At 45.6% G+C, this 13,177-nt stretch overlaps 1 protein-coding gene across 3 annotated transcripts in view; it reads right to left on the bottom strand.

Moving 5' to 3' along the window:
• CREM (cAMP responsive element modulator) overlaps positions 1 to 13,177 on the bottom strand; it is a 249,487-nt gene that overhangs the window by 43,274 nt on the left and 193,036 nt on the right. For all 3 annotated transcript variants that reach the window (XM_063922130.1, XM_063922129.1, XM_063922132.1), the window contains exon 4: positions 505 to 659. In XM_063922130.1, coding sequence (XP_063778200.1) covers positions 505 to 659 — 155 coding nt within the window. The remainder of the gene's footprint in view (positions 1 to 504; positions 660 to 13,177) is intronic.

The raw sequence follows: 13,177 nt of genomic DNA, 5'->3' as shown, positions 1-13,177 counted from the left end.
ATGAGGTCGGTATCCCGGTACACCCCCCTTTCCCCAAGTCCCTCGATGCAGGCAGGCTGTTGCTCAGACAGCCTACCTGAAATAAAAGTTTAAAACAAATTGAAGAAGAAACCCTGGAGCTCCAGAGTGTGCATCCTCTCCTGAGGGAACATTTTCTAAACTGGCTGTGGGAGGGGGCATAGAGGGGTGGAGCCAGCACACTCTGCTTAAATACTTAAAGTGCACCGGCTCCTTTAGACACACATTAGGTCGACACCTATTGGTCGACACAACCATTATGTCGACTTGGAAACAGGTCGACATGAATTTTTCATTTATTGAACTTTTTCATACTTTACGATCCACGTGGACTACAGTTGGGAACGGTAACCTGTTGACCTTTTTCCATGTCAACCTAATGGCCGTGTCTACCTAGTCACTGTCGACCAATAGGTGTCAACCTAGACACTGTCGACCATGAGTTCCATACCCACGTTACATAGCAAAAATATGTCCGATACATACTGTATTGTCCTGTGCTTGTTTGATATATCTGTGTGGAACTTGTCTCTGTAGAGGGGTTAGATGTAGCATCTTCTTCTTCTTCTTCTTCTTCTACACTTTCTTCCTCAATATTCGAGACTGCAGAAACCTCAGAGGACAGCTCATTCAAAATTCTTCTAAATGACAAACAATATAAAATGCTATGTCAGGTATAATACACAGCAGTTTACACTTATCCACAGGTCATTAACATTACAAGTATATGCAACATTATATTCAGGAATGATTGTGAGCTACTTGTGTGTACAAGTATATTCATTTCCCTTGTCTCTGGTGGCATCCGGATGATAGGTTGACAGTGAAAAGGTCGACAAGCAACAGGTTGACACCAAATGGTTGACATACATATGGTCAACATGGTCAAAAGGCAGAGCAAAGTGAGCCATCCAAGGGGATGCGTTGCACTAATTGGGGGTCCACGTGCTGGAACGAACATTTTGACTAAAAAAAAAACATTAAAAAAGTCATGATGACCTTTTCATGTGTCAACCGTTTGGTGTCAACCTTCTGACTGTCGACCCATTAATCGATAACCATCACTGGCTAATCCTGAGTTCTGGGACAGTCTAAAATAATTGTTAAATTCCATTTGAAGGAAATTAATGGAAAAAAAAAAGTCTATATATAAAGAAGCTCCATCAATCACTTCTACTGTCAATAAAAAAATGCTCAACTCAAAAATCATAGGGCGCTTTCTCGGTGACCGTCGACATTACTCTCAAAATTGCCCCTTAGAATACAGTGTAAGCGGCACTCTGGGGCGCATGTACCGGAGATAAAAGTACTAAGAGGGGAACATTGCTCCCCCCTCCTCCCCCCAGCACAACTATGCTGATCTCTGATGATTAGTTCCCCTTGACCCACACTGTGCTACGCTCTGCAATTGCATGAAGGGGAGTGGCTATGATGGGAGAAAGGGGGTATTTAATGGGGGGGAAGGGGGTATTTAATGGGGGGGGGGGAAAACTTTTGGCACTGGTGGTGTGCATTCTGCCGCACAAAGGAAATGTGTTCTAGTTTGGGGGGGGGGGGGGGGGGGGGATATATTTAAAATGAAGAATTACATAGTTACACATGGGAAGGGGGGAACTAACAGTGAGGGTCCATTAACACTGGAGGGTGAGGGTGGGGGCTCTGCCACAGGGATCTACTGCCACTAGGGGGGCATGGGTTGATAATGCTGGGGATCGCTTGCCGGGGCAGGGAAGGGAAAGGGGGGAGGTCTATTTCTGATGTGGAGTGGGAACCAATATTATAATAGGGGCCTACAGATATATGTGTTTTTTTTTATAACAATTAAATATATTAAAAATGCTTTTAAAACTTTGCTACAGATAATTTCTGAGCAGTTTTGTGTAAAAAATAAATACATTGGTAGTTAAGTGGCTCTGAACCACTAGGTTAGAAGTTCAATTGAAAATAGACTGGAAGACAAGCTCTTACGAGTATGGCCTTCTCCCTCCATGTGCTTTTCCTTACCTTACATACAGCGGTATCCTATTGACGCCAGTCATTTACCACACTGTAAAATGTCCTAATATCGTGATTTTAACCTGATGGCATTATCGGAGTATCCAATTATAGCCTGTTTTTACGTGCAGTAAATGACCCTTTTTCAGGTGATAACACATGGGATCTGGGATTAGTTCCCAGTCCCATGTTTTATAGCAGAAATTGGGCTTTTAGGGATGGTTATCGGGGATTCTGCTTTGCGTGCCTGAGGCATGTGAAGCATAATCCCAGTTAACTGCCAGTGGTCAGGGCTAATTGGATAGCCCCCGGTAGATCCATTAGCCACGGAAATTAACCACAGCTATAGTATACCCCCCTAGAGTATACTCTACTTACAACTGCACCCACAGTTTCTGCCACCCTGATTCTTATTTCAGCGTTATGCAGCAATGTTTATATACCTTTTACTTGTCCTACATTGTCTTATACTCTTATGCTGGGTACACATCTATAGATAGATCTACAGATGGACTGGATAGTGTGTTGTGTATACACACTGCCCGATTCGTTGCGACTGCCGTCATGTATGCGCACGCCCAGTTGCACGGTCAATCACCGCCGGCTTGTGCACAGCATGATGCACCAAAAGATCTGTAGATACATACAGCGGTATCCAGTGTACCGGTACTCTTGAGATGATGGCGTTTGCACAACTACTTTTGTTTTATTATTTAAACAAAAAATGATTACATTTGTCTATCTGTAAAATGTAATTGTTAAGCTGGGTACACACTGGAGCAATGTCGCTCCAAAACACCATTTTGGAGCGACATATTGCTTACATCACTCAGTGTGTACCCAGGATTGCACACTACCGCGGTCGCATGCGACAGACCGTTGGTTTGATGTGCTGCACATCAAACCAAGCTTCCGTAGCTAGCGTCCTGTGTTATGTTAATAAAGGACGGAACATTGTCATTCTGTCTTTCATTAAAGACGCCCCAGTGTGTAGTAGCAATTCAGGCTAACGGGGATTCGTTCCTATGTCAGAGCAAATCCCCGTTGAGCCAGAGTGTACCCAGCTTTACACTCTTTGCTTTAAAGAAAATAAATAAATTAAAATTTGATTCCAAACATGCTTAAACAAAGTTCACTAGTCCCAGCACTTTGTATAAAACATGAATAAGATATTATGCTGTGACAGAATGACTGCAGGTGGCAACACGGTTACAAAGTTCCCCACAGTTACAGGACCCCCTTACATTACAGGCCACAAGCCACTGAAACCCTCTGCAATGGCAATACTTCTGTCACTGCCAGAGGCGGATTGGCCATAGGGTTTACAGGGAAGATTTTCGGTGGACCGGCGCATCCGTGGGGCCTTGTTTTGTTTGTGGACATGTGGTCCTTTTTATAGACATAATGAATAAGATGCAAAATAATTTGCATATATGAAAATTACTGTGCCACTTAGCCTGTGATTGCAGATGATCTAGTGTATGCTCTGTCTGCCTGCTTGGCTGACATATAAGATTGAGCGAATAGTGATTGGGATACGGTTGGTGTAATAAGCAAGAAAATGAACGTTATGGTAAGAACTTACCGTTGATAACGTGATTTCTCTTATGTCCACAGGTATCCACAGGATAACATTGGGATATTGTCGAGCGACAGCGAAAATGGCACCAACACGGTCACGAGCTTTCTGGCCTCCCAGGATGCATTGGGGCCCCCACTATATAGTCCCGCCCACTGACTCAGTCAGATCAGTTCTTTCCACAGCGATTTTAGGCAAGAACATTAGGTAGAGACCTGTACAGGCGATAAGAACACACATGCACACCCTTCCATACAAGAAGGAAGAGGTTTTAGTGACTGTCTAGATCCTCAAATCAGATGCGTCAGGGTGGGATACCTGTGGATACCAGTGGACATAAGAGAAATCACGTTATCAACTGTAAGTTCTTACCATAACGTTCATTTCTCTAGGCTGGGTCCACAGGATTATCCACAGGATAACATTGGGATTCCCAAAGCCATTTTAGTGGTGGGGACGCTCCTGATTGCACAGGAGGACCTTTCGCCCGAAGTCTGCGTCATGAGAGGCAAAAGTATCCAAGGCATAATGTCTGATGAATGTGTTTATGGAAGACCATGTGGCTGCCCTACATATCTGTTCTGCTGAAGCACCCTGTTGTGCTGCCCAAGAAGGACCTACCTTACGTGTAGAGTGTGCAGAGACATTAGCCGGAATAGGGAGATCTGCATGAGAATAAGCTTCAGATATTACCATTCGGAGCCATCTCGCCAGCGTCTGTTTACTGGCAGGCCATCCTCTACTATGGAATCCGTAGAGGATGAAGAGGGAATCTGTTTTCCTGATGGCACTAGTACGATCTATGTAGATTTTTAAAGCCCGGACCACGTCCAGCAACGTTTCTCCAGCAGATAGTCCCGATACCTGAAAGGCTGGGACTACTATCTCTTCATTCAGGTGAAACTTTGATACCAGCTTTGGAAGATAACTAGATCTCGTTCTGAGAACTGCTCTGTCTGGAAAAAAAACTTAGGAAAGGAGACTTACAAGATAATGCTCCTAAATCTGACACTCTTCTGGCTGACGCCATTGCCAGTAAAAAAAGAACTTTAACCGTTAACCACTTAAGATCTGTTCTCTCAAGTGGTTCAAACAGAGGACCCTGGAGAAATTTAAGAACCAAATTCAAATCCCAGGGAGCTGCAGGAGGAACAAATGGAGGTTGAATATGTACTACTCCTTGGAAAAACGTACATACATCCTGTAGGTCAGCAATCTTCTGCTGAAACCATACAGTCAATGCTGAGACTTGCACCCTCAAGGAAGCAAATTTCAACCCTTTATCCAATCCTGCCTGAAGGAAATCCAAAATCCTAGCTACTTTAAAAGATCTCGGATTGTAATTTTTTCCAGTACACCAGTGAATATAGGCTTGCCATATTCTATGATACACACGAGCCGAAGAAGGCTTTCTTGCTCTAAGCATGGTTTGGATTACTTGCTTTGAAAATCCTTTAGCCTCTAAGATAGAGGTTTCAACAGCCACGCCGTCAAAGATAGGCGATCCAGATGACTGTGACAACAAGGACCCTGCATGAACAGATCTGGACGTTGAGGGAGCAGTATCGGTGCTTCCACGGACATTCTCAACAGATCTGTGTACCAATGCCTTCTTGGCCAAGCTGGAGCTATTAGAATGATTGCTCCTTTTGCCTGTTTTATCCTTTCTCACTACTCTGGGTAACAGAGATATTGGAGGGAACAGATATGCTACCTGAAACCTCCATTCTACTGACAGTGCGTCTACCAGGACCGCTCCTGGGTCCCTTTGTTCTTGATCCGTACCTCGGAACTTTGTTGTGTAGACGAGACGCCATAAGGTCTATCTCCGGTAGACCCCATCTGTTCACCAGTGTCTGAAACACTTCTGGGTGTAGTGCCCATTCAGTTTCCTGAATGGTGTGCCGACTGAGAAAATCCGCTTCCCAATTTAGTACACCCAGGACAAATACTGCTGACAATGCCGGGAGATAGAGTTCTGCACATTTTAGAATGAGAGTTACTTCCTCCATCAGACTCTTGCTGTGAGTGCCTCCTTGATGATTGAGGTATGCTACTGCCGTCGCATTGTCTGAGCGGATCTGGACTGGTCTTCCTTGTAGATTGTCCTTTGCCTGAACCAGAGCCAAGTAAATGGCTCTTATTTCTAACAGATTTATCGGCAGGCGACTTTCCCTTGCGGTCCATTTTCCTTGGAACCATAGGCTTCCGAGTACCGCCCCCCAGCCTTGCAGGCTGGCATCTGTCGTCAGGACTTGCCACTCTTTTATCCAAAAGGGTCTCCCCTTGTTTAAATGGTCTGTCTGTAGCCACCACGCTAGAGACCTTTTTACATTTACTGGAATCTTTATCATCTGTTTCTTTATCGTTTGATGATTTCCGTTCCATTTGGTCAAAATGAGATGCTGCAACGGTCTGGAGTGGAATTGCGCATATTCCACCATGTCGAACGTTGATACCATCAGACCCAACAGTCGCATTGCTGCATGGACTGACATTGTCTTGGCTTGCAACGCTTCCTGAGCCATGACCTGCACCTTGACTATTTTTTTCTCTGGTAAGAGAACTCTCTGTAGGTCTGAATCTAATATGGCTCCCAAATGAACCATCCGCTGTGACGGATTCAGGGACGACTTCTCCCAATTTATGAGCCACCCGTGTCTCTGTAAACAAACTATCGTCTGTTGGAGATGGCTCAACAGTAAATCTTGCGACTGTGCTAATATTAACAGGTCGTCTAGGTATGGGAATATTCTTATCCCTTGTTTGCGCAGACAAGCTGCCATAACCACCATGATCTTGGTAAACACCCTGGGTACTGTAGCTAGCCCGAAAGGCAGAGCTTGGAACTGGAAATGTTCCTGGAGGATGGCAAACCTGAGGTAACACTGATGTGACAGTGCTATAGGCACATGTAGGTAAGCATCCCGTACATCCAGAGATACCATGTAGTCTCCCGGTTCCATAGCCAACATTATGTAGCGTAACGTCTCCATGTGGAACTTCGGGATCCATATGTAGTTGTTCAACATTTTTAGATGTAGAATTGGTCGATATGACCCATTTGGTTTCTGGATTAGAAATAGATTGGAGTAATACCCCTGTCCCTTTTGTGATGGAGGTACTGGGACAATCACACCTGACTGCAGTAATTTTTGGACTGCTTCTTGCAGGGCATTGGCCTTCGACTCTATACGAGACGGGCTGGTGCAAAAAAATCTTTGAGGAGGCTGCCTCCTGAATGGGAACCCATACCCCTGCGATACTACCCTCTGCACCCAGGCATCTGTTGTTGACTGTTGCCATATATGTGCAAATTGCAGGAGTCGGCCCCCAACCCTGGAATCCTCCAGGCGGAGGCCCGTCTCTTCAGGCTGAGGGTTTCTGTTCAGGTTTGGAAGCTGGCTTCTTGCTAGCCCACTGCTTCCTACCCCTGGATTTAAACTGGGGTTGCTTAGGCTCCTCTTTAGCTTTCGCTTTACTTTGCCAACGAAAAGAGCTAAATTTTAAACCCTTGGACTTAGGGTTATAAGCAGACGGAAATCTGACCTTTTTCGATTCAGCCTCTGATTCTAGGATATCCGATAAAAGGTTTTCCAAATAATATATTACCCACAAAAGGCAATGCTTCCAATTCCTTCTTGGATTCCTCATCTACCTTCCAGGTCCGTAGCCAAACTGCTCTGCGAGCGACTACTGCCAAGGCTGAAGCTTTAGAAGCAACAGTGCCTACATCAATTGCTGCTTCTTCTAAATACTGGGCAGATTGTCTTAAACGGCAAAAACGATCCTCTTGCTCCCTAGTAGGAGAGGGGATGTCATTCTCTAGTTCCTCTATCCATTCGCCCATTGCCTTTGCTACCCAGGCAGAAGCCATAGCAGGTCTTACCACTGCTCCTACAAGAGAAAAAATATTTTTCAATAGGCTCTCTACCCTTCTGTCTGTGACATCATTCAAAGAGGTAGATGACAGTGGTAAAGCAGATTTATGCACGAGTCGCAGAACATGTGCATCTACTTTTGGAGGAACTTCTCTCTTCGAACAATCCCCAGCAGGAAATGGATAATAAGAATCCCATCTCTTAGGAATCTTATACTTTTTACTGGGCGCTGCCCAAGACTCATCCATCATTTCCGTCAACTCATCTGACGCTGGAAATTCAGCTTTCACTGACTTTGTTCGTTTGAATACAGGTGCTTTTGCTTTTAACGCTGTCTTGGCTGGTTCTTCCAGAGAAAGCACAGCCTTCACTGCATTAATAAGTTCAGCTACATCTTCTGAACTAAAGCTCTGCGACTGATCATCATACGGAGTTGAATCTATTGTTTCCGCATCATCATCCGATGTATCATCTTGTGTAGTCTGCCATACAGACGTATCTGTCTTAGTCTTACCTGCCCCTTCGTTGCTTGTAGAGGCTACTGGAACCAAACCATAGGAAGGGAGCAGCATGTATGGGTTCATAGTGTAACCTAACCCTTGAGGTGGCGCTACCGGAGCTAACCTGTCCGCTATTGAAGACAGTCTTTGCGAACATATTTCATGGTGGCTCTACCGGAGGTTGAACTAACTCCTGTTTTTTACTTCGCTGAAAAGCGAAACAGTTTGCACACAAACCCTCATAAGTGACCAATTGATTCATATCACTTACAAGATAAGCATGTTAGGGTTATAGGAGTGCTTGGTAAATTCTCCTCATCACTTTTGCCGCTCATAGACATGGTATTAACCTGTTATCGACTACACATTTTGTGACTGAAAAACACCCTATATGTCAGTATATAGAGGTGAGATCAATCTGACCACAGTGCACCTGATTTGAGGGTCAGAACAGGACTGACATTACACAGAAAAGTCAGCACATATACTAGCAGTCAGTCACATGTTAAAGCATTAGACATTGTCATATGAGAATACAACCTCCATAATAACCTATACATAAGTAGGAAAATTGTACTTCTGTTTTAACTGGTTCTATTTTCAACATAACATGCAGAAAACACAGTAATATACAGGTCTCATATGCAATAGGTACTAAAAATTAACAATGCATACTAAAAAGTAGAAGGAATTTTTAGTACTGTATACCCTGCCTCGAGAGAGCGGGATACAGGGAGACTCACCACACTTCCATATCCAAGCAAATACGCTCGTAAGACGCTGAGTGGATTCAGACGCTACTGGTGTACACTGCCGCTCTTGGTAACTGATAACGGACATGGACGCTCACCAACGGACACGGACGCTGAGCGACTTCCACGTGTATGCAAACGCTAAAGGCCTGCGACTCGGTCTGGGCGGGTTTATATCCAGTGTACACAAACGCAGCGTCTAAGCTGCGACCGAGTACCCTCGTGGTAACGTCTGAGCCGGAAGTGAGGTCATTCAGTACATGAAACGAGAGACACGCGGGAACTGGCCATGAACCCGGAGGAGGGGCGGCCAGGAGAGCGTCTGAATCCCCCTGTTGACTTAAACTCCCAGGATCGCGGCCTCTACCTAGTCCTGGCGCCTATGATCCCTGGAGCGTAGCGCTGTCACACTCGAGATGTTCGGCGCATCAACACACTGTTTGTAGTCTCCACCAAATCAGTGTAGCTGTGTCCTGACCCCTCTAGTAAGAGGAAGTCCATAGACTCACCGTCTCCCTATGCTCCGGCCACAGCCTGGTTACGTCTGCTGGACCTGCTAGGACATCCAACACAGACGCCCGTCGAGACAGCACTGTACCGCGGAGGTAAGCGTTGTTGCAACCCGGTGGGGAGTTGTTGGAGCGACTCTTTCTAATATGCGTTTAAGACGCTGTTAAGAGAAGTCGCTCTAAAAAACATTATAGTAAGTCTATAAAAATAAAGTAATGAAAACTTGAGGCTGCTTTCACAGCAGCCCTGTGACCATGCGGCTTCCTGCCGCACCAAGCAAAAAACTGATCTGACTGAGTCAGTGGGCGGGACTATATAGTGGGGTCCCAATGCATCCTGGGAGGCCAGAAAGCTCGTGACCGTGTTGGTGCCATTTTCGCTGTCGCTCGACAATATCCCAATGTTATCCTGTGGATAATCCTGTGGACCCAGACAGAGAAATATATCTTTCTAAAGAATTATATAGTTTCCTAAATTCTGAAGGTGTATCATATAATATGCTCATAATATGTAATTTTATTTCTTTTAACTTCCCCCCTCGATGCTGGACATGCCCACTATCTGGAAAGTCTTGGGGGGAGGGTGCTGCAGCCATGGCCCATGGCTAGACCTTACACCTCTGGTGCTGCCCATGTGGGGCCACTAGTACAAATTTTTCCAGGGCCGCTTTTTGTTCCCAATCCGCCCCTGGTCACTGCACAAATTAGGTTTGGTATGTTACCCACTTACAGAAAGAAAACCACCCTTCCTATTCCACATGGAGAAATGGTCAGCCTGGACAACATATGACTTCCCAAAACAGCCTGGGCAAATTAATATGATTTTAGTGAAACCTCCAGTTTAGGCAAACAGGGTAATCTCCAGCATTAATTTGGGGTTTAGGTCTAGACCATACTTACCTACTCTCCCGGAAGCTGCGGGAGGCTCCCGTTTTTTGGGGTAGCCCCCCGCACCCCCGGAAGAGTGGGCAGGTCTCCCGCATCCTGCTCGCACCCTAGTGATGCGAGCAGGATGAGAGATAACCTCCCGCATACGCGGGTCCGTCGGGTGGAGAAGGGGGTTAAAATTACGCAAATCGCGTCATTTTAGTCCCGCCCCCTTCCCGCGGCATTTCCCGATGCGGGGGCGGGGCTTAGTGATGTCACAGTCCGCCCCCGCCCCCCGAAGACACCTGCTGCGTCTCCTCTCCAGGCTTCTCCCGGAAAGGAGAATTAAAATGTAGGTAAGTATGGTCTAGACCAGTTTTCCATTACATGCATGCTTGAGTCCAGATGGGTAAATCAAATTGACTGAGGTACTAATTAAGTCACCTGTGCTTAAGCATGGATATCCTTAAGACCTGGACTGTAATGGCAGAGTTTGGGAAACTCTTATCTAGACTGCCTTATTTTTAAAAGTTTATTCGATTTTTAAGTGACTTATTTTTATCAACAATTAATGATTTGAGATATTTAATTATGTTGTTTCATTGGGTTATGGTTCAATGGGTCTACCTTAAGTCGGCAGTCAATAGGTCGACCACTATTGGTCAACATTGACATAGTCGACACATGAAAATGGTAGAAACGAGACAGATGTAAAATATAAAAAAAGTCGACATGACATTTTTCTAAAAAAAAATTGTGTTGATTTTTGCGTAACATGACCAAGAGCCCCAATTACTGCTTGCAGGTTACTTTTCACAATCGTAGTCCACATGGATGGTAAAGTATGAAAAAGTAAAAAAAATAAAAAATATTTTCATGTGTTGACCTGTCCCGCGTCGACCATTGTAACACGTCAACATTGTTCCTGTGTCAACCATGTCAATGTCAACTAAAATTGGTTAACCTAATTGACTGTCGAACTAATACATGTCTACCTACCATCTGGATACTATTTCAAAGTATCTGATATGATAAAGAACTGTGTGGAGTGATACTGGCTTAAGCTGGGTACACACCAGAGATGTGTAGTCAGGGCAGTGGTGCCAAGAGAGGGTACAAATTACCCGGGCCCAGGTCTGATGGAGGGGCCCAGTGAGGGTCCAGTAGGGGCCCAGCCCCCCCCCCCCCTTACCTGGCAGCAGCAGCTGGAGCTCTTCTCCTCAGCCCAGTACACGCTGCTGTGTACTGGGCTGCAGTGTGGCCATGGAGGTGCTTAAAATACAATTTTTTCAGATTTTTTTTTGTAAGGGTACATGACCACACCTCCTGTGATTAGGCCACGCCCCTTGAAAAGAACCTGGGCCCAGTCTGGCTCTCGACTGCCCTGAGTCATGGGAGGCAGAGAACCTCCGGTCATACTCCCTGTCAAACTCCCGAGATGTTATATGTCAACGATTTGAATAATACATAGAAGATATTTATAATAAGATTTTACTTACCGGTAAATCTATTTCTCGTAGTCTGTAGCGGATGCTGGGGACTCCGTAAGGACCATGGGAATAGACGGGCTCCGCAGGAGACATGGGCACTTTAAGAAAGAATTTAGGTTCTGGTGTGCACTGGCTCCTCCCTCTATGCCCCTCCTCCAGACCTCAGTTAGAGAAACTGTGCCCAGAAGAGCTGACAGTACAAGGAAAGGATTTTGGTAATCCAGGGCAAGATTCATACCAGCCACACCGTATAACAAGTGATAACAACCAGTTAACAGTATGACAGATAACAGAGCATCCAGTCAAACCCTGATGCAACCATAACTTAACCCTTATTGAAGCAATAACTATACACAAGTATTGCAGAAGAAGACCGCACTTGGGACGTGCGCCCAGCATCCACTACGGACTACGAGAAATAGATTTACCGGTAAATAAAATCTTATTTTCTCTAACGTCCTAGTGGATGCTGGGGACTCCGTAAGGACCATGGGGATTATACCAAAGCTCCCAAATGGGCGGGAGAGTGCGGATGACTCTGCAGCACCGATTGAGCAAACACAAGGTCCTCCTCAGCCAGGGTATCAAACTTGTAGAACTTTGCAAAAGTGTTTGAACCTGACCAAGTAGCCGCTCGGCAAAGCTGTAATGCAGAGACCCCACGGGCAGCCGCCCAAGATGAGCCCACCTTCCTTGTGGAATGGGCCTTAACTGATTTCGGGAGCGTCAATCCAGCCACAGAATGAGCCTGCTGAATCGTGTTACAGATCCAGCGAGCAATAGTTTGCTTTGAAGCAGGAGCACCAAGCTTGTTGGAAGCATACAGGATAAACAAAGATTCTGTTTTCCTGACCCTAGCCATTCTGGCTACATAAACCTTCAAAGCCCTGACCACATCAAGTAACTCGGAATCCTCCAAGTCAGTAGTAGCCACAGGCACCACAATAGGTTGGTTTATATGAAAAGATGAAACCACTTTCGGCAGAAATTGTGGATGAGTCCGCAATTCTGCTCTATCCGCATGGAAAACCAGATAGGGGCTTTTATGTGACAAAGCCGCCAATTCTGACACACGCCTAGCCGAAGCCAAGGCTAATAGCATGACCACCTTCCACGTGAGATATTTCAACTCCACTGTTTTGAGTGGTTCAAACCAGTGGGATTTCATGAAACTCAACACCATGTTAAGATCCCAAGGTGCCACTGGAGGCACAAAAGGGGGCTGAATATGCAGCACTCCCTTTACAAACGTCTGAACTTCAGGTAGAGAAGCCAACTCCTTTTGAAAGAAAATGGATAGGGCCGAAATCTGGACCTTAATGGAACCCAATTTTAGGCCCAAATTCACTCCGGACTGTAGGAAGTGAAGGAAACGGCCCAGCTGGAACTCCTCCGTAGGAGCATTCCTGGTCTCACACCAAGAAACATATTTTCGCCATATACGGTGATAATGTTGAGCTGTCACGTCCTTCCTAGCCTTTATCAGCGTAGGAATGACCTCATCCGGAATGCCTTTCTCTGCTAGGATCCGGCGTTCAACCGCCATGCCGTCAAACGCAGCCGCGGTAAGTCTTGGAACAGACAGG

The sequence above is a fragment of the Pseudophryne corroboree genome, chromosome 5 (genome assembly GCF_028390025.1).
Source record: "Pseudophryne corroboree isolate aPseCor3 chromosome 5, aPseCor3.hap2, whole genome shotgun sequence".
Classification (NCBI taxonomy): Eukaryota; Metazoa; Chordata; class Amphibia; order Anura; family Myobatrachidae; genus Pseudophryne; species Pseudophryne corroboree.
Note: the sequence above shows the minus strand (reverse complement) of the source record. Positions and strands in the feature narration are given on the sequence as shown.